Source organism: Notolabrus celidotus, chromosome 16, assembly GCF_009762535.1.
Source record: "Notolabrus celidotus isolate fNotCel1 chromosome 16, fNotCel1.pri, whole genome shotgun sequence".
Taxonomy (NCBI): domain Eukaryota; kingdom Metazoa; phylum Chordata; class Actinopteri; order Labriformes; family Labridae; genus Notolabrus; species Notolabrus celidotus.
In genome coordinates, this window is record NC_048287.1 from 1636231 (window position 1) to 1658703 (window position 22473).

General features: G+C 41.7%; 1 protein-coding gene across 3 annotated transcripts in view; it reads left to right on the forward strand.

The window, feature by feature from the left end:
* The window catches only part of si:dkey-240h12.4 (death-associated protein kinase 2), a 42846-nt gene that overhangs the window by 13020 nt on the left and 7353 nt on the right, over positions 1-22473 (forward strand). For all 3 annotated transcript variants that reach the window (XM_034705471.1, XM_034705470.1, XM_034705472.1), the window contains exons 3-9: positions 4745-4966; positions 10296-10434; positions 11171-11300; positions 13080-13128; positions 17323-17349; positions 20462-20614; positions 20924-20969. In XM_034705471.1, coding sequence (XP_034561362.1) covers positions 4745-4966; positions 10296-10434; positions 11171-11300; positions 13080-13128; positions 17323-17349; positions 20462-20614; positions 20924-20969 — 766 coding nt within the window. The remainder of the gene's footprint in view (positions 1-4744; positions 4967-10295; positions 10435-11170; positions 11301-13079; positions 13129-17322; positions 17350-20461; positions 20615-20923; positions 20970-22473) is intronic.

The following is a 22473-nucleotide window of genomic DNA, read 5'->3' on the forward strand; positions in this document are numbered from 1 at the left end:
TCAGGACATAAAGATCATTTTAACCAGTATGACAAAAAGTGGATCTAAATCTGATTACCAACCCCAATTTTAAATAGATAGGACAGCTGAGGAGAGACAGGAAATGTGGGATGTGGAGAGTCTCCCCCCAGCAAATGGTCGAGGCTAGGAGTCAAACCTGCGGCTGCTGCAACAAGGACTGTAGCCTCTGGACATGGGGCACTCGCTTAAACCAACGGCACCCCAATTTTGTCACAATAGACTATGAGTGGCCACATCAGCGCTGTATCATATGCCTAGGCTTTTGACAGGCTGCTCATACACTGTTGGTATTGGGTCCTCACCAATGCAGAACTTAACATCTTTTCTCTTACAGAACTTGGTGTGGAAAGATTCAATGATTGTTTTGTCCCCTGATTTAGTTTTGGTCCCCAGACTTCACTGTCATACTAATACATAATGTGGGCTCAAGACCATTCACACAATCACAATCAAACAGGACAGTAAAATGACACATTCAATCAGTTCATGTCGTGTCAGGGATTGGATCTCATCAGTCATCTTGTGAGGTTGAGAATGTTTATTGCACCTGGGACGATTGACTTCTTAAACACGTTGTGCCAGAGGGACTCTATAGTGCCTTGAGCTCAGAGGCTCAAACTGGCAGGAGAGAGAATCTGTTAAGATGCTCTGTGCTTTCGTCCTCGTCCTGTCAGTAAATAGTTGAGAGACAGGTTTTTGTGGTTTGCCCACAATCTTATCTGCCATTGATACAATCTTAGAACGTATATTTGTACCTCTACAGTTCAGGTGACTGTACCAGGAAGGTGGAAAGTTAAGACACACTCAACAATAGATTTGTACACTAGTTCTAAAATGTGCCGACTGACACCAAGGCCTCTGATCTTTCTGATGAGGTAAAGTCGCTGAGAGCATTTCTTCAAAACATACTCAGTATTTTCAGAGAAGCTGTGCTTGCAGTCTAGAACTGTGCCAAGAAATGTAAAGGTTTCCACAGTTTCAACAATTTGGCTGATTTAATAAGCCATTCCCAGTTTCACTGTGCCGCCTACTTAGACTTGCCGGGCTTCACCCTTGAGAGAAGCATTGGCTAGTTGTTTTGGTCTGATTGAATAATAAGCTCCTCTGGCTCTTTGTCTCTCAGATCTTTCACAGCCATGCTGAAGCTTCCTGTGGAGCTGATGTTGAGCCCCCCCTTACATGTTTTTCCTGGTTATTGAACTGCCTCTGACAGATCAGAATTCTAGTTTGGTCTGGGTTAACGGTCAGGGCCCAGGTCTGACTGAACTGATGGAGGAGGTTCAGGTGCAGCTGCAGGCCCTCTTTGGTTGAAGGTAACCGCACCAAGTCATCAGCATAGAGGTGAGCTTTAATCTCTGTGTGGTTCAGGGAGAGGCCAGGTGATGTGGATCGGTCTAATTGGTTGGTGAATTCATTAATGTAGAGATTAAAAAGGACAGCACTGAGGTTACATCCCAGCCTCACTCCTTGTCCCTGAGGAAAGAAGTCTGTGTGTTGGTCCCTGACTTTACACAGCACATTCACTTTTGGTGTACATGGATCACATCCTATGTTTTCCCTCCAGTGCCCCTCTGGAGGAGTCTGTCAAAAAGGCCCTGGTGCCACACAGAATCAAAGACTCTCTTAAAGTCAGTGAAACATGCATAGACCTTTCCTTTGTTCTGGTATCTTTATTTGTATAGCGCCAAATCACAACAAACGTAATCTCAAGACGCTTTTACAAACAGAGGAGGTCTAGACCACTCTATGTCAAATTATGAACAGAGATCCAACACCAAGACAGGGTAAGACTCAGTCTGACCCCACCTTAATCCACCATGAGCATTGCACCTCACAGTATTTAGCTAGTTACAGCAGAGAGGACAAACTTCCTTTAACAGGCAGAAACCTCGAACAGAACCAGACTCATGTTAGACAGACATCTGCCTTGACGGAGTTGGGTCTGGAAAGAGGGATAGAGGGGAGTAAGAGAGAGAAGTGATAGTGATGCTGTGTTCATTAAATTAAATGAATGACCATTAGGTGACGGTTGAATATCCTCACTTTATCCCTTGTTTTAGGAACATATTCCTGATATGGAGGTGTCTCCAATAATCACAGGCATTCTTTAATCCTGAGTTGTCAGATCAGGTGGTCCTTGTCCTCCTCCAGTTTCCTTCCTTCGTCTCTGTTCTGCTAGGTTTGTTTTTTTTTGCGTCAGCTTTAATATCAGACATTTTTTTCTCAATCTGAGCCACAGTGTGAACTTCAGGAGACACAGCAGTAACAGCCTCAGTAAGAAACCCAGGCTTCATGTGTCTGTCATGGTGACTCCTCCTGCTGACACGCTTCAGAAAAGTGTTGATTTTCTTGCCTCAACCTATGCAACAATCACCTCTCTCTCTGCCGAGGTGAGATTCAGCATCTTGATGCAGCGAACAGATGTCCTTATATGGATGAAGTGGGGCGTGGTAGTATGCTGATTGCAGGTTGCCTGTCAATTTAGAATGATTCTGATGCACTAATATACGTAAGATGGGGAGAACAAAATTGGCTGGTACACACGTGTCATGACCCGACGGTGATTTTGCGTAAGCACTTACTTTATGTGCAGAGTAAGAACATTTCTACACATTTATTAGTGAATGAGGCCCATTGAAAATATCACAGATGGTCCTTCCCAGGTGACTGTTCACACAGATCCCTCTGTAGTTATCAGGGTAATATTTGTCCCTGTGTTTATAGACAGGTCTTATTAACCATTTGTTCCACAGGTCAGGAAAAACACCAGCGGTTAGAATCACATGAAACGATTTGGTAAAACCAATCTGAATTTATTACCTGAGTATTTTATCATTTCATTTAGGATGATGTGGACACCACAGGCCTTTTTATTCCACAGGGACTGGATGCTTTCTGTCTCTTCTTCCTCTGTTATCGGAGCATCCTGAGGACTTTGAATTGCTTTAATTACTGATTCTAAAGTCTGGAGCTTGTTGTGTATTGTGTTTTGTTTGTTAGAGGTTGTTAAACCCAGATGTTGTTCCATTTGAGGCAGAACTGACTTCTCTTTGTTCTCAGGGGGTTCTATATTGTTTTAAGGTGTCATGACACTGAAAGCATATAGTTTGGTTATTTGGGTCTCTATGTTATTCATGTGATCATTTCCCCAGAGAGTTATGTCAAATTTTACAAAAACTGTCAAACATCTGTTATCCATCCTGTTTGGTTTTGGATTTGATGTATTTAGGTTGGATAACATGGCCAATTTAATCTATCTGTGTTCATAAAACTGTTTACATGACTCAGTAGAGCTGTCAAAATTGCTCCAAAATGACATTTGAATATTCGCTCTAAAAAAACCTATAGGTTCGAACCATTCTAATATCTATATTTGCGCATTATGTCAATAATAGGTGGACAAACTGATACAAGGAGACATAAATGGAGCGACGCCTGCGAGCTAGTTCAGGCAGACAACTCGAGCTGCAATGCCATACACGTCACATGTCCCACTCTCTTATCCATCATCCAATCCTGCCCTCTGCCTCTCAAATTGGCGGTCTATTTAAACTGGGGAAAAATCTCCCATCTCTCCCTCTGCCTGTCAACGCCTCTGCTGCTGCATGCCTATTGCTGATATTTTCTTCTTCCCCGCCGCCTCCCCAGCTTCCACCTGCAGGCTCCGGGGGTGTTTAGTATGTTTTGCTCATCACTCCTCAAAGTCTGCATGTAAACTTATCTGCAGGGAGTGATGAGGCCGGAGCCTGGGCGCCAAACATGAATATGTATTTGCTGCTACAATAAACAATTTAAACGTGAGTTGTCTGACTGAACTACTTGTATGTATTTTTATTTCAGATTTAACATGCCTAAAACATACCTACACATTACAAAACAAGTAAATGACCTACCGTAACACTTTTAAGACCGCAGACCTCTCGCTCGCTTGCTCGCTCACCCCCCTCTCTGTGCGCAATGCGCTGAGTGAGTGCTGAACAGTCTATGGTGCTGAACAAGACTTGTGCGAGCAATTAAAGGTCCTGACTCTAGTCCCTAATATAGGCAGGCTTCATTCAGTGATTGAAGCAAATATTATTACATGAATTGAAGTTAAAATTAAAAACGAAGGAGTAGTCCACTTACATTCTTGGCGCTAGTATGAAAAAAGAGGAAAAACTGCATTTTATCCCAGTGTCACTGATTGTCTGGCTTTTTAAGTCAACTGTCCATGTAGAGTCTTAGGCCTGACAGGTTATTTGTCCAAAACTGAAGACAGTCCACATGTGAAGAGGCCAGTCCACATGTGAAGAGGCCCGATCTCTTTTTATTCACTGTATTCCCAGCGGAGGAAAAGACGCGTTCAGAGCTCACTGAGGATCCGGGGACGGAAAGAATCTCTGTTTTTTTTTTTAATATTCGAATATATATTCGAATTTAGAATATTCGTTGACAGCCCTATGACTCACCCAAATATCAAATGGTGTAAACGGCCCCTCTGACCACATCAGTCTCCTGTGATCCAGCTGTTTGCACAAAGCTTCTTAAATCTGTGATCTTGTCAGCGCTCCACGTCAACACACCTTTAAAACGAAGTGGTCATGTGACGTGTCTCTGAGCTCAGGTGGAGCTCAGTGTAGAGCATCAGATCAATCTTATACATTCCAAAAAATAACCTTACAATGTACATGAAGCTCTGTGTTTATAATCAATAAATCCTATTCCTGCTTTGACCCTGGTCCAGTGGACATTTCGGTCAGGTGCGGCAGGTACGGGAGCGTTCCTCTGGGACTCTCTGGGCTGGAAAATTCCTGAAGATCCGGAAGAATGCGTGCAGTCTGCTGGGTATGGAGCGGAGCAGTGTTGAGAGAGAGGTCGAGATCCTGCAGGCCATCCAACACCCCAACATCGTGACGGTCCGAGATGTGTTCGAGAGCCGGGCCGAGGTGGTGCTGATCTTGGAGCTGTGAGTGTGCGTTGGTGTATGTGCGTGTCTGTGTGCTCACTGTGCTGCTTGTAAGAACTACTGGACATGTTAAAAACTAGAGTGCCGCATCAGTTCTTCTTTGAACAACACCCTGTAAACGTTGGTGAACCCAGGAGACCAGGTTCTGGCCTTTTAAAGAGAAATGTTGTCCCATTCTTGCCTGATAGAGGATTTCAGCTGCTCAACAGTTCAGGGTCTCCTTTGTCGTGTTTTTACTTTCATGATGCTCCAAATGTTTACAATGGGGGACAAGTCAGGACTGCAGGCAGACCAGTTCAGCACCTGGACTCCTCTACTACAGAGCCATGCTGTTGTAATCCATGTAGAATGTGGTTTTGCATTGTGTTGCTGAAATCTGTAAGGTGTTCCTGAAGACGTCATTGTCTGGATGGCAGCATATGTTGCTCCTAAACCTGTAGATATTGTTCAGCATTAATGGAGCCTTCACAGATGTGGAAGCTACCTATGCCATGGACTCTTATGATCCCCATACCATCAGGCACGCTGGCTCTGAACTGTGAGCTGATAACAAGCTGGGTGGTTCCTCTCCTCTTTAGAGCGGAGGACACAGAGTCCATTTTGATTCAGTCAAATTTTTGATTCTTCAGACCACAGGACAGTTTTCCACTTCCCCTCAGTCCATCTTAGACGGGCTCAAGTCCAGAGGAGTCTCTGTGGTTCTGGATCATGTTTATGTATGCAGGGCTTGAAGTACTCACACGTGATGCCGTATTTCTGGCGTATGGACATTTTCTATGCTGTATATACAGTGCTGATCAAAATTTTAAGACCAGTTGAAAAGTTGCAGGAATTTACATTTAGCACTGTTGGATCTTAAAAAGGTTCTAAGTAGAGCTTCAAAATGCAAAATGAAGAAATGGGAGTGAGACAACATTTTTTTGAGAAAGCAATTTATTAAAAACAACAATTAAAGTGAAACCGGCTTCATCAGCAGATCACAGGTTTAAGACCACAGCTCAAAAAAAACAGAAAAAACCCCCATTGTGAGAGGCCTTCTTATGCAGTTCAACAATCCAACCACATTCAATGAGAGAAAGCAATTTTATCTTTACCATCAGGAAGTCATGACAGTGAGAATACCTGACAGAAAGTTACATTGAATCCACATTTTTGTACAGATTTAGGCTTTTAAAGGCTGTGGTCTTAAACTTGTGATCTGCTGATGAACATCCGATTTCAGTTTAATTGTTGTTTTCAATAAATTGCTTACTCACATTTTTTTTTGGTCTCCCTCCCATTTCTTCTTTTTGCATTTTGAAGCATCACTTAGAACCTTCTTTAGGTCCAACAGAGCAAAATGTAAATTTATGCAATCTTTCAACTGGTCTTAAGATTTTGATCAGCACTGTATAGTTTTGGAAGTCCATGTTCCTTATGTTTGGTGAGGAAAGGGAGAGCCCTTCAACCCTAAGAACACTGTTCTCTCAGTTAAACATGGTGGAGGGATCATCACAGTTAAACATGGTGGAGGGATCATCACAGTTAAACATGGTGGAGGGATCATCACAGTTAAACATGATGGAGGGATCATCACAGTTAAACATGATGGAGGGAGCATCACAGTTAAACATGATGAAGGGATCATCACAGTTAAACATGATGGAGGGATCATCACAGTTAAACATGGTGGAGGGATCATCACAGTTAAACATGATGGAGGGATCATCACAGTTAAACATGGTGGAGGGAGCATCACAGTTAAACATGATGGAGGGATCATCACAGTTAAACATGGTGGAGGGATCATCACAGTTAAACATGATGGAGGGATCATCACAGTTAAACATGATGAGGAATCATCACAGTTAAACATGATGAGGAATCATCACAGTTAAACATGGTGGAGGGATCATCAAAGTTAAACATGGTGGAGGGATCATCACAGTTAAACATGGTGGAGGGATCATCACAGTTAAACATGGTGGAGGGAGCATCACAGTTAAACATGATGGAGGGATCATCACAGTTAAACATGATGGAGGGATCATCACAGTTAAACATGGTGGAGGGATCATCACAGTTAAACATGATGGAGGGATCATCACAGTTAAACATGATGAGGGATCATCACAGTTAAACATGATGGAGGGATCATCACAGTTAAACATGGTGGAGGGATCATCACAGTTAAACATGGTGGAGGGATCATCACAGTTAAACATGGTGGAGGGATCATCACAGTTAAACATGATGGAGGATCATCACAGTTAAACATGATGGAGGGATCATCACAGTTAAACATGGTGGAGGATCATCACAGTTAAACATGATGGAGGGATCATCACAGTTAAACATGGTGGAGGATCATCACAGTTAAACATGGTGGAGGGATCATCACAGTTAAACATGGTGGAGGGATCATCACAGTTAAACATGATGGAGGGATCATCACAGTTAAACATGGTGGAGGGATCATCACAGTTAAACATGATGGAGGGATCATCACAGTTAAACATGGTGGAGGGATCATCACAGTTAAACATGATGAGGAATCATCACAGTTAAACATGATGAGGAATCATCACAGTTAAACATGGTGGAGGGATCATCAAAGTTAAACATGGTGGAGGGATCATCACAGTTAAACATGGTGGAGGGATCATCACAGTTAAACATGGTGGAGGGAGCATCACAGTTAAACATGATGGAGGGATCATCACAGTTAAACATGATGGAGGGATCATCACAGTTAAACATGGTGGAGGGATCATCACAGTTAAACATGATGGAGGGATCATCACAGTTAAACATGATGAGGGATCATCACAGTTAAACATGATGGAGGGATCATCACAGTTAAACATGGTGGAGGGATCATCACAGTTAAACATGGTGGAGGGATCATCACAGTTAAACATGGTGGAGGGATCATCACAGTTAAACATGATGGAGGATCATCACAGTTAAACATGATGGAGGGATCATCACAGTTAAACATGGTGGAGGATCATCACAGTTAAACATGATGGAGGGATCATCACAGTTAAACATGGTGGAGGATCATCACAGTTAAACATGGTGGAGGGATCATCACAGTTAAACATGGTGGAGGGATCATCACAGTTAAACATGATGGAGGGATCATCACAGTTAAACATGGTGGAGGGATCATCACAGTTAAACATGATGGAGGGATCATCACAGTTAAACATGGTGGAGGGATCATCACAGTTAAACATGATGGAGGGAGCATCACAGTTAAACATGATGAGGGATCATCACAGTTAAACATGGTGGAGGGATCATCACAGTTAAACATGATGGAGGGATCATCACAGTTAAACATGGTGGAGGGATCATCACAGTTAAACATGATGGAGGGATCATCACAGTTAAACATGATGAGGGAGCATCACAGTTAAACATGATGGAGGGATCATCACAGTTAAACATGATGAGGGAGCATCACAGTTAAACATGATGGAGGGATCATCACAGTTAAACATGATGAGGGAGCATCACAGTTAAACATGATGGAGGGATCATCACAGTTAAACATGATGAGGGAGCATCACAGTTAAACATGGTGGAGGGATCATCACAGTTAAACATGATGAGGGAGCATCACAGTTAAACATGATGGAGGGATCATCACAGTTAAACATGGTGGAGGGAGCATCACAGTTAAACATGGTGGAGGGAGCATCACAGTTAAACATGATGGAGGGAGCATCACAGTTAAACATGGTGGAGGGATCATCACAGTTAAACATGGTGGAGGGATCATCACAGTTAAACATGATGGAGGGATCATCACAGTTAAACATGATGAGGGAGCATCACAGTTAAACATGATGGAGGGATCATCACAGTTAAACATGATGAGGGAGCATCACAGTTAAACATGATGGAGGGAACATCACAGTTAAACATGATGAGGGAGCATCACAGTTAAACATGATGGAGGGATCATCACAGTTAAACATGGTGGAGGGAGCATCACAGTTAAACATGGTGGAGGGAGCATCACAGTTAAACATGATGGAGGGAGCATCACAGTTAAACATGGTGGAGGGATCATCACAGTTAAACATGGTGGAGGGATCATCACAGTTAAACATGATGGAGGGATCATCACAGTTAAACATGGTGGAGGGATCATCACAGTTAAACATGATGGAGGATCATCACAGTTAAACATGGTGGAGGGATCATCACAGTTAAACATGATGGAGGATCATCACAGTTAAACATGGTGGAGGGATCATCACAGTTAAACATGATGGAGGGAGCATCACAGTTAAACATGGTGGAGGGATCATCACAGTTAAACATGGTGGAGGGAGCATCACAGTTAAACATGATGGAGGGATCATCACAGTTAAACATGATGAGGGAGCATCACAGTTAAACATGGTGGAGGGATCATCACAGTTAAACATGGTGGAGGGAGCATCACAGTTAAACATGATGGAGGGATCATCACAGTTAAACATGGTGGAGGGATCATCACAGTTAAACATGGTGGAGGGATCATCACAGTTAAACATGGTGGAGGGAGCATCACAGTTAAACATGATGGAGGGAGCATCACAGTTAAACATGGTGGAGGGATCATCACAGTTAAACATGGTGGAGGGATCATCACAGTTAAACATGGTGGAGGGATCATCACAGTTAAACATGATGGAGGGATCATCACAGTTAAACATGGTGGAGGGATCATCACAGTTAAACATGGTGGAGGGATCATCACAGTTAAACATGGTGGAGGGAGCATCACAGTTAAACATGATGGAGGGAGCATCACAGTTAAACATGGTGGAGGGATCATCACAGTTAAACATGGTGGAGGGATCATCACAGTTAAACATGGTGGAGGGATCATCACAGTTAAACATGGTGGAGGGATCATCACAGTTAAACATGATGGAGGGATCATCACAGTTAAACATGATGGAGGGATCATCATAGTTAAACATGGTGGAGGGATCATCACAGTTAAACATGATGGAGGGATCATCACAGTTAAACATGGTGGAGGGATCATCACAGTTAAACATGATGGAGGGATCATCACAGTTAAACATGGTGGAGGGAGCATCACAGTTAAACATGGTGGAGGGATCATCACAGTTAAACATGATGGAGGGATCATCACAGTTAAACATGGTGGAGGGAGCATCACAGTTAAACATGGTATCAGGGCAATAAAAACACATTTCATCATAAATGTCTTGTAAATATTTAAACATACTAATATTAGATAAAGAAATATTCAACCCTGCATGATTTGAATGTATAGTCTTGTGTACCTTAATACATTTGATCTTGTGTATGATTTCAGAGTCAGCGGAGGCGAGCTGTTCGACTTCATTGCTGAGAAAGAGAACTTTCTGGAAAGTGAAGCCATCGAGTTCCTGAAACAGATTTTAGAGGCTCTGAGATTCATGCACAGCAAGAACATTGTGCACTTTGACCTCAAGGTACACTTGAACTCTCACCTGAGACTAAAAAGACTAGAACTGACCCGAAGATTAAAACTGACCAGGGCTCTCATTTAGAAACGTTGCCTATGCACAAAACAGAGCCTGAAACTGGCGTACCCACTTTTCACGCTCAGTTTGTAATCTATGAGACAAACTTGAAGGGAAAACATGAACACCGGTAAACAAACTCTGACCCATGTGTATGCTTGGAAATTGGTGACGCAGGTGGTGAGAGGGAGAACTGGAGTAAGATTATATTTGAATGCCCTTTACACATTTTTTTTCATGTAATAATAACATATTAACAGACCCGCATCATCATCATCACTAAAATCAGCAGATTCTAAGAACATGTGTCTGTGGTGAGCTGTTTCCAATAAGCTGTCATTAAAAGATAAAAGCATGTCTTTAAGTTCATCAAATATTTCATCAGCTTTGTCTCACCATCACATTTCTCCAAAGTGTAGAGGGAACACACGAACGGCATCCATGAACCAAGACTATGATCTCTAAGACACAGAAATGATAGATTGATAGACAGAGGGATGGATTATTTATATTATATATGTTTCTCTCCTCTGGGTTATCTTCATTCAGATGTTAACTAAGTGAACCAGTTTAATGTGTTTGTTTCATCATACTGAACATGGCCTGTGCTCAACCTTAAGTATAGATACTTATCTCAGCACCAGCAAACTGACCTGAGGACTTGAAACTGTGTCTGTGTTTTCAGCCGGAGAACGTGATGCTGTCTGATAAACTGGCTCCTCATCCCATCATCAAACTGATCGACTTCGGCCTAGCTCAGCGTCTGTGCCAGGGCGAGGAGTTCAAGAGCACAAGTGGAACACCGCAGTATATTGGTGAGGACTGAAGGGTTTGTTTTTGTTAGAGATACCAGATGCCAGATTCAGGGCCTGATCTACTAAGATCCCAAATAACAAGCGCTAATTTGCGTGTGCAAACTAAAACATTGCACGTGCTATAAGTGGGCGTGTTGTGGGTGATCTACTATGACTGTGTGCAATTGATAACAGGTGCAAAAGTGGTGTGGACCGCCCTTTAATGAGGATTTTGCGTGTGCTACCGGCTGTCACCATGGAGAGTTTGAGAGAGCAGAGTGTCCGTAAACAAAAATTGAGGTTTGAAGTCATGGAGTTGAAGGTCTTTGTGGAAACACATCGGTGAACTCCAGCAGAGACACCTCAGCGTTGACAGAAGAAACGTGATTTGGGAGAATGGATTAAAAAGTGATTTCATTATTTGAAAAGTGTTTTAGTAAGTTGACCGTCCAGACCATAAAAAAATAATGTTTATGTTCTTAAATGGAGAATCTTCATCAGATGTCTGACAATCCCCGCCGTACTCCTCAAATCAACTCAGACCAGAAAACACCTCAGCAGAGCTCTGCAGGCGTCCAGATTGTTATGATGACATTGATCTGGAGTTGCTGCAGCAACAAAGAAATTAGATGGATGGGTTACAGGCCATTGATCAGGAGGTGAGAGCTGCGTCCAATGTGGCGTGCGCCCTCCGCCGTGACATTCGGACCATCGTTGTGCACACGAGGCAGCTGGTCAGTGCTGTGTCTGGGCTGACAATGGCCGTCAATGCCCTGGCAACAGTCAGGAGGTTATTCAGTGGCAGTCCTTCAACTGAGCCACCAGTGAATGAAGAGGGAGGGGAGAGCACAGGAGGTGAACGTTCATTACACACGGGTGGACACTGGGAGACGCTGGCACTAACTGCGATGGAGAGCTGGAATGATCCAGATGCAAGAAAATGCAGTGTTGAAGGAGTTTCTCCATAGGAGATATGGCATGGCTCCTTTTTGTGACTAGCTCCAAATCAGCCCTTAATGAGGTCATCCAGCAGCTCAAAGATGGCATTGCTGGATAGACAATATGTCTCTACTATTTTTATTTCAGACAGTCCAAATATGTTGACATGCGCACGGAGGATTCTCTTTCTGTCTGTCATTGCACCTATGCCTCCTTCTCTCCACAGTGACTGCAGCCATGTGTGCGTAACGCTGTGCCAGTTTGCACCTGTCTGTCAAACGTGCTAAATATAGACGTAAAAACATCGCCCACTATCTGCTTCAGGTTTGATAAATCACATTGCGTGTGCTAAATGATTACATTTGCATCTCCTCCTCCCAGTATTTTGTGCGTTCTGATAATCTGCATGTATTCTGCATATTCATGAAGGCAAACACGCTAAATGGATAGCGAGTGCTATTTTGCTCATTTGAAAGACGTAATTCTTGGTGCTCCCGGTTAGTACATCAGCTTTGCGTGCGCTATCAAGTTTGCACGTGTTTGAATACATGCAAACCTTTAGTAAATCAGGGCCCTCAGTGTACTAACCAAGGTTACTGTTGGACTGTTCTTCTTTGGTCCTTCTCGAGTCTTCTGACACACACACACATTCACAAACTGTGGTTGACCTGCTTCCCTGACTGACCTGTTGTTTAGTTGAAATGAAACAGTGAACATCAGCAATGTTAGATTAAATACATTTTCCTGCTTTTACATGTGAAGCAGTAAACTTTGTTTCTTCCCTTTAAGACTCAAACAGATAATGAGTCTCAGATCTCCGTGCTGGAGGGTTTCTAAAAGTGTCTCCCTCCTCTCTTTCAGCTCCTGAGATTATCAACTATGAACCTCTTAGTGCGGCTGCAGATATGTGGTGAGCTAAACACTCTCTCTCTCTCTCACAAACGCACGTACGCATGCACGCACAGGGTGAATTCTTCTCCCAGCGATGAGTTCAGACTTGTTCTGATCTAAACTCCCATTATTCACTCTGCACCCACTGACTGCACTGCAAAAAAGGGTAGCTTAAATATAGGTTAAATATACTTGAATCAAGGTGAACATTTCTTAAAACTAGTGAAATGATCTGTCCATGCAGCGAGTTAATTTTACTTGACAAGACATCTTAAATCTAGAAATAAGCAGGCTCTGAAAAGTATTAAAAGGGTTGAATAAGTAGAATATGCTGATTTTTAGCTCAAACTACTTGAAAACAAACTTCCTACAGCACAGTTAGCAGTGAAATATACTGAATATAAGCAAAGAACATCTCATTGATTTATTTTGTATACTTAATTTGCACAAATTAAGCCCTGGGGACAAGAAAAACACCAATTTAAGTAAAAAATGACTCACTATTAGAAAACTATGATTACGCTCTTTCTTGATATAAGCTGGCTCAACTTAAAATAAACCCTAATCCATCTTCAAACTATAACTAAAATCTTTAAACCAGGTCTTATTCTTAGACTACACCTCTGAAATGTTTCTACAGAAAAGTCAGGTTTTGTAGTCAAAGGACCCAGAAACAGACTGAGGGCAGGTCAACAGATGTATTGTTAATAAATGAGGTTGGATATGGAGTCTGAAGCCGGTGAAAGAACAGATGATTTGACTGCAGGAGAGGTTGAGGGAAGCATTGAAAAATCCTGGGTGAGTGGTGATCCTGAAGGCAAAGGGAGACTAAGAAATACTGGAGATACAAACAAAAACAGCAAAAGACTATAGGCAGGTAGTCGGCCACAGACCAGTACGGCGTGAAGGAACTAAGGAACTGAAGACTGATGAAGACTGGTCGTGGAGCTGAGGTATATATACTGCAGGAGTGATTAGTGGAAAGATCTTAGGTGTGCAGGCTGATTGGCAGGAGGGATGCAGTGGAGAGCCACGCCCTGACAGACAGACACACACACGCACGCATGCATGCACGCACGCACGCACGCACGCACGCACGCACGCACGCATGCACACACACACACACACACACACACACACACACACACACACACACACACACACACACACACACAGAACAGGGGGAGGGAAGAAAAACACAACAACACACACTAGAAAGGAAAAATAACTGAAACACAAGGAAAGAGGAGGGAGCCATGACAAGAAACCACAACAGCAAGCTGGATTACTGGCAGCACTTAATAAATGTCAGGATTAACAACATATAACATCAAGAACACTTTAATAGTGGCTCCGGGTTGATGGATACTTTATCAACAGTCTTTAGAGCCAAACCAAAACAAATATAAACTGTGTCTTGAAGAGATGCCTTGTGTGTTATTCTTAAATCAACTTGAAGTTGTTACTCAATCGTGAAACAAGTTTTAAAGTCTTGATGAGACTTTAGGTGAGACAGCCAATGTAGTTTATTTTAACAGTCATTCACTCAATTTAAGATTCCCAGACTAACTGAGACAAAAAGACATGTTCATAATCTATTTAAGATTCAACCATACATCTTGGCAAGTGACAAATTATTTGCAGTGTGCACATCACTCCCTTAATACATATCGGTAAATACTGCTGTAATACTGTGTGCATGTAGTTTGAGGATGTATATTTTTATCTGATTTAGATAAACAGTGCCTGAAAACTGTAACCCACCCTTAAAAACAACTACTTTTCTTTCTTTTATCAATGGAGCTGTTTTCTGATAGATTCTGCAATAAGATGCATTTACTTAAATAAAGTAAAGGGTTTGTATTAAATCAAGATTATCCATCTGCTACAAATAAGATCTCAGCTTGAAAAATGTCTGAAATGTAAAATAAACCTTGTTTCTTCTAAATAAAAACTCAAAACAAGATCATTTCAAGATTGTTTGACTGAACAAGATATTTAAGATGTCTTAAAACAAGTCCCTCTATCTCGCTCAAATGTTACTTGTTAAGTAAATTTATCTTAAATCAAGTGGGAGAAGACATTTAGACTAAAAATGAGACGATTTCACTTGGTAAGGTTTTGAGTTTTTGCAGTGTGTGAGTTTGTGTGTGTGTGTGTGTGTGTGTGTGTGTGCATCTCCCATCCTTGTTTTAACTGTTTCGATGTGACTAACTCGTTCCAATGTTCACTGATTTTGTAATTTAACCATTCCCAGTTTTTGGCTATTGTTTCGTTATTAAAGCAGTCTTCGTGAACGGCAAGCCATTCAGAAACCCTACTCTCCAGGAGGGTCAGAGCAGAGTGGACAACAGCTGATGCTGTGTCAGACACAGACCGGTTCTTCCTATAAGCATACTGATGGGGGTCCCATTGATGTTGACAGTATCATTTTATAGGTGCATTTCCACCAAGAGTTCTGGGGTCTTTTAGCCCCCAGAACTACTTTCCCCTGAACTAAAAGGTTCCTGTGCCCCCATTGTTGTCTGCGTTTCGACCGCGGGCTGAAGTCCCGGGTAGATTGTGCAAATCAGGCCAGTGACGTATGAAGAAACAAAAAGTAAATGCACTACACCACCAGACCAGTAGAGGGCAGTAAAACAAAGAGGAATGCCATTCATCACAGATGACACCATAGAAGCAGACGGACAGGCAGGTATCATTATGAGCAACACAACAGTTAGCCTGTTAGCATGAAGAGACTCAGCTGGTCTGTTTTAGATGGTGCTATATTTCATCACAGATGGATTCACTGAATCAACACGTGAGAGGAGATAAGCGCGAGTAGCAAAGACGTTTCAACACGCCTTTAAAATCCTTTTGAACTCAAAAAGCCGTGGCAGAGATCGGCCGGTGTTTTGGTTTAAACAGCGACCCTGTTAACTGGAGACTTTCAGCCGGATGCATCCCTCATAAACGTCTTTAGACGATCATTAAATATCTGATGAGGATATTTTGAAATCTTAATAAAAACTAAACTAGTTTGCATTCCCAGGAACTCCCTCTGTGTTTCAATATAGTTGCACAAAGTTCTGGGGTAAAAATCCTCTGGTTGAAAAACGCCTTATGTGGGCCAAAACCAGCTGTTCAAAGCATTTTGTGACTATGTGGGTGAGGGCTAGTGGACGATGGTCATTAGCACAGCTGAGTTTTTTGGCACAGGAGGGATAGTGGACGACTTGAGACAAACAGGCACCATAGCTTGGGAGAGAGAGATGTTAAAGAAGTTCATCAACACCCCTGTGAGCTCCCAAGCACAATCTCTCAGAAACCATACAGGAAAGTTGTTTGGACCTGTTGCTTCTCGGGGTTGGTCCTCTGTAGCGGTGTATTAGGTGTTCAGAGCATCTGGTACTGATGGGTCCTGAGGGCATTTAGCATCCCTCCTTTTGTGGTCTGCCATGCTCTTTATGCCCCTCCACATGCTCCTGGGATCACTGTTAGAAAAGTGACCCTGTATCCTAAGGGCATAAGTAGCCTCTGCCCCTTTGATACCAGCCACCAGTTCCCTCCTCGCTGCTCTCAGTGCCACTTTATCTCTGGACCTGCAGGCTGAGTCCCACGCCTTCAGAAGAGACCGCATCTCTCCATTCAGCCAGGGCTTTGAATTGGGACAGACAGTTATTTTCCTGGTGGTTATGATGTCATCGATACATTTTCTGATGTATCCACAAACAGATGACATATAATGTAGGAAAGGTGCTTTATAAATGAAGATGATTTGAGTTGAGTATTCTGCTCCTGTAAACAGTAACATGTAAATGGACTTGTTCTTCTATATCTCTTTTCTTTCTGAGCACTCAAAGCTCTTTTACTCTCCTCGTCACATTCACCCATTCACACCACATTCACTCACTGATTATAGAGGCTGCTATAGTAAGGGACCATCAGTATTAATCTCATTCATACACATGTACACACCCACTGAACAACAGAGGGAGCAATTTAGGGTGCAGTGTCTTGCTCAAGGACCCTTCATCATGTGACTGCAGGAGCTGGGATCGAACCGCCAACCTTCAGATTGAGAGATGACCGACTCTACCCACTGAGCCACAGCTGCACCTTTCCTATTCTGCTCTGTTTGTTGTGTTGTGTTTTTTTTCTACTGTTCTATTCTTTAATTCTGCTGTTAATGATCCCTGACTTCCTTTCTCATGTTTTTTTCCTCCTGCAGGAGCATCGGAGTCATCACCTACATACTGTGAGTGTGTGTTTACTCTATGTGTCTGTTCCGTCTGCAAGTGCCTCTGTGTACTGTGTGTTTTTGTAAGTGTGTGTATATCTGTGTATGCAATTGGTCGTTAGCCCCACCTGTTGTCAACACAAAGAACTGTGAAAACAGATTAAGTTCACTTTGAATGCCACAGAAATATCTGCCACAATGTCTTAGCTTTAAGAAGTTAGATTCTGAATTGCATTTTAAATGTTCAGTTTTTTTAAATACTGAAAATACTTTTTAGATATTCGTGGCTCGTTTCAAGTGGAACTCCGGTGACTGTAGGGTGAATGAGCGATGTGTAGTGTTCATGGAAAATGGTAATACACAGTGTTAGTGCGTGTAGATCAAAAAGTGATGACAAGTGGGGCTCACAGCCAGTAGCCCAGTGATATGTCATACATTATCTGAGTGTTGATTGGTGTTTGGAGTGAATCATGAGTGGCTGTCTGTCTGTAATGGTCAATGAAACGGTCAGAAAGAAGTGGGACGGTTTTATAATGCTAGCTAACTTTTGAAAATGAATGAAGTGGAGTTATTACTGGAGCACAAGTTTTAATCCCACAGTTTGCAAGAGAAGCTGTAATGATAGCACGTTGGTTTTCACCCATCAAGGGACATTTTCACCCCTCAGACTGCTGATAAAACCAACCTAGTGCATAGAGATGCTGAGTGTTAAGTGTACACAAACCCTAGTTCCAACTGAGTACATGGTTTACAAAGAAATGTTGGCTAATGGTTGGCATGGCAAAGAAGGCACACTTCTGTTTTCAATGTCTGCTATGCTGGGGGAGGGTTCTTCAAAGATTTATATGAGCTTGTCTCCTCTATAAATCCTCTTTGTCTTCACTGTGTTAATATAAACAACAGCCTGTGACAGACACAGAGTTAGATATGGTTAGCTAACGACACTCACTCACCACCAAGCCTGCATTAACTTCCACTGGGTCTCATGGGTGGATATAATTTCTTCTAACTCTGTCCTGTCCCTGTTGTCTTTGACTTGAGCTGGCAGCTAGATTCATAGTTTTTCAACAGTAGTTTAACTGGCGGGAGTTCTTCATGCTACGTAAAACCTGCTTGTTTATTTTGGATGGGGAGGTAAGATAAAACTGGCAAAATTGACTCTAGAAGCTACCATTGTATAATAATCCATTTACAATATTTCACTGAGAAAAACATATTCAAAATCATTTTCATACCCATTGATTCACTTGGGTTTTCAACCTGCACACTGCACTTCCACAATATCACTGGAGTTTGATAACAAAGAAATGATCAACATAAAATAATAAAAGATCTTTAACATATGTCATGTCATCAATCAATCAATCAGACTTTATTTATAAAGCTCTTTTCATACAATGACATTGTAACACAAAGTGCTGTACAAGAAAAACAACTTAAAATAGAATCAATTAAAAAAAATAAAGATATATATATATATATATATAATATGGGTGCAACAATACGTGTATCTGTATTGAACCGTTGGATACAGTGGTCACGGTTCAGTACGCCCTATGAACCGAACAATACGCAGTTTTATATTTATCTGATAACCTTCTGACGAGGTGCTCTGTGCTGAAAGTTCAGTAGATCTGCGTTGACTCCTCCGGGCTGCATTGTGGAGCACAGGTCCACTGAACTGTGCGCTCCTCCCACATTCATTCAGTCCAAGCTGGTCATGTTTGCTTTAACTGTGCTTCATCTGGAAATCTATATTTCACCATACGACGGTCTGCTGGGTTCATATGTTCATGTATGTGTGTGTGAGCGCGCGCCCACATGAGAGGGAAGCACGAGAGTCCTCTTTAGTTGCAGAGTTGTACCTTGGTCCTGTAGCTGTGTGCAGCTTTGTTGATAATGAGACTGGATGATATGTTTTTAAAGTGCATATATGCATTACTTGTGGTCTTATACTGCATGCTGTGTAAGACCTCAGCCTGATACCGGACAGTGTTTTCCCTGCCGTTATATGGGGGGCGCACCCGCCGGATCCCGACCCCCCCTTGGAAGTCAAAGCAGAAGTGATTTAAGGTCCCCTCTCTCATAGATCAGGTCTATACCTTGTTCTTTTATTTAACAGACTAAATATCCTAATATGAGATTTATCTTATTTACATGACGGGATGTCATTTCTGTCTCTACCTAGTCGCACGTTAACAATTTTCCTCTGCTCTCTGTATCACACACACACACACACACACACACACACACACACACACACACACACACACACACACACACACACACACACACATGCAACCCCCCCATGCACAGCATAACATGTGTCAGGTATAGCTTCCCCTGATACATTTAATTGAATTTAAAAACTGTGCTTTTGAGCTGAAACAAATGTTGGTCATTTCAATAAACTACAAGTAAATAAAGGCGTGGACATTTCTCTTTTCTGTATCCAAAACGTATCGAACCGTGACCAAAAGGTATCCAACCGAACCGAACCGGGAATTTTGTGTATCGCTGCACCCCTAATATAAAAATAATGATAATAATACAATGACCCCTCGCCCTGCACTGTGAATGTTTACATGGTGTGGTCAATAAAAACATGGAAACATATCTTTTGTTTTCGTGGTATTAATTTTAAGCAGATTGAGTTTGTCTATTGCTGGGACTTAGATGAAGATCAGAACACATTTTATTTTGATTTTATTTATTGAACCTTTATTTAACCAGGTAGGTCAATTGAGAACCAATTCTCATTTGCAATAACAACATGGGCGAAAAGGCAACACAGGTGGCATTACAATAAATAAAAACAAGACAAAAAACAGAGGACATCACGAGAAACCTAGAGACAGAACAATACAATACATATGGCAGGAGTGAACAACTTCAAAGCAACAAAAAAGTAAGTGCAGTGATGTTGAGTTATGGGGTGTAATAGGTTTTTGAAAGTGGCGAGTGGATATGACCAATTTATGCAGAAATCAGGTCATTCCAAAGGGCTCACATAGTTTTCCTTTAAGTGTAAATGTATGTATCTATTTATATATGAATACATATTTAATTTCTCCAAGTGTTGAATGATTTTCAAAATTGGCACACACTTTGTTTCCCTTTGTGTCCTCAGCCTGAGCGGTTTGTCGCCGTTTCAAGGTGACACAGACGAAGAGACTCTGGCGAATATCCTCTCCATGAAGTATGAGTTTGACGATCGATTTTTCAGCTCGACCAGCTCCATGGCCAAAGAGTTCATCCAGAAACTGTTGGTCAAAGATCCCAGGTGAGCAGCTCAGCTACACTCTGGTTCTGATTTAGTGTTACGGTTAGTATGCAATAGTATATTTATAATTATGAATGTAAAACAGCTTTCACATTTGAATCATGTCTCATTAGAAGTACTGTGAATGAGCACAGAACGGTGGTATGATTTTAATAAACATGATTCTGATTTACATTCAAAGTCAGGTTTCTTTTATTAATTTTTCACCACAAGTAAGTTATATTTTTTATGATTTAGACTGTCACTGTTTGTTAATTATATATTTAAAATGATGTGTTTATATACTGTATTTATGTGTTTGTGTTTCAGAGAGAGAATGACGGCTGACGACAGCCTTCATCATCCCTGGATTAAGGTGACCATGACATATCTTTATTTCAGACCTGATTTAATGCTTTGATTTTACTGTTATGGTCTGTTGAAGTTTGTTCTTGGAGTAATCATTTACTGAATGTGTCAGGGTGTTTCCAAACATTTTAATAATGTCAGATTTCCCAGACAGAAGCTGACATCAGACTTTTTCAGTTTTTAATAATAATTGAACTCTTAAATGTGTTTTAATCTCCATAATAAAAATGTCTTTAATATATATTTATTACATTTCCAAAAGGCATAAAAAAAAGGGACCAAACCCTGTCAGGACCTCTGACCAAGCTAGCCTTCCAATCAGCTAAACAGACCCTGAGAGACTCCAGAACAACGTTGCTGACTGTCATGATGTTTACTGAGATTATCTTGTTTGTGAAATAGATAACAAAACAAAAATCACCTGCCTTATTGTTATTAATGAAAACAATAAGGCAGTTGACTAATCTCACCAATTAATGTTTAATATCAGTCTAACGTAGCCACAGAGGGCTAGCAATAACATCTCAATACTAGGGATGACGATAATTAATCGATAATCGATTAATTGATTGTTAAGAAATTACTCGAAACACACATTTTTGTTATCAATTTTCCGTCACGGTGAACAAACATCATGTGGTCTCATATTACACTCATCTATCAGGGAGGTGTTTTAAGTTTAAAGCATGTTTCCATGTGAATCAGCTGTTAAAGGTGTTGCGCACAGTGGAGACGCTCAGCTGGGGGCTGCGGCTGTGCGTCAGGTCTCCACGTGCGCTTTTTAAAGAGGATCAATACAAACCTGCTGCCAACAACAACACGGAAACAAAGGTTGACAACTTTAAACAGGATATTTCCCACCATTGGATACAAAGGCAACAGACAGGTGGGAAATTCTGGTACGCTACGTTTACAGACCAGCAACATCAGAGCCGTCTGAGCTTTTCTCCAGCGGGACTGATTATGACCCGGTTAGGCTCCTGGCTGACACCTGACCGAATACACACGTTTATTTTTCTCAATAAGAACGAGTAGACAGAAAAGTGGACACTGTGAGTCTGAAGTACTTTTCTGTTAGTATTATGAGCCTTCACTTTATAAGATTATGTCCGCGTAGAATATTTGAATGACCCTGATCGTTGATATTCTGCGTGTCAAACGTGTGCCCGTATTAAATCCCGTCAGTTATATGAATTTTGTTGCTGTAGAAAATGAAATTTAGGGGGAAAACAACGCATTTGGCCTTGTTTTTGACATAAGAATAATAATGGTTTTTTTTATCAATTAATCGATAATTGATCGTTAACATTTCCAAAAATCGATCACGGAAAAAACAAAATGTACATCCCTACTCAATACTAATGTATGAAGAAATTAGCTTAAGCTGAGCGATTAGCAAATGCTGCTTAAGGTGGCGTGTCCACTGCCGGCGTTTTTGGCGCTGGCAACGCCGATTTTCTTTTCAAACTCTGTGATTCAGCGGTGTCAGTGCTATACGGCCTCAGCGTCAG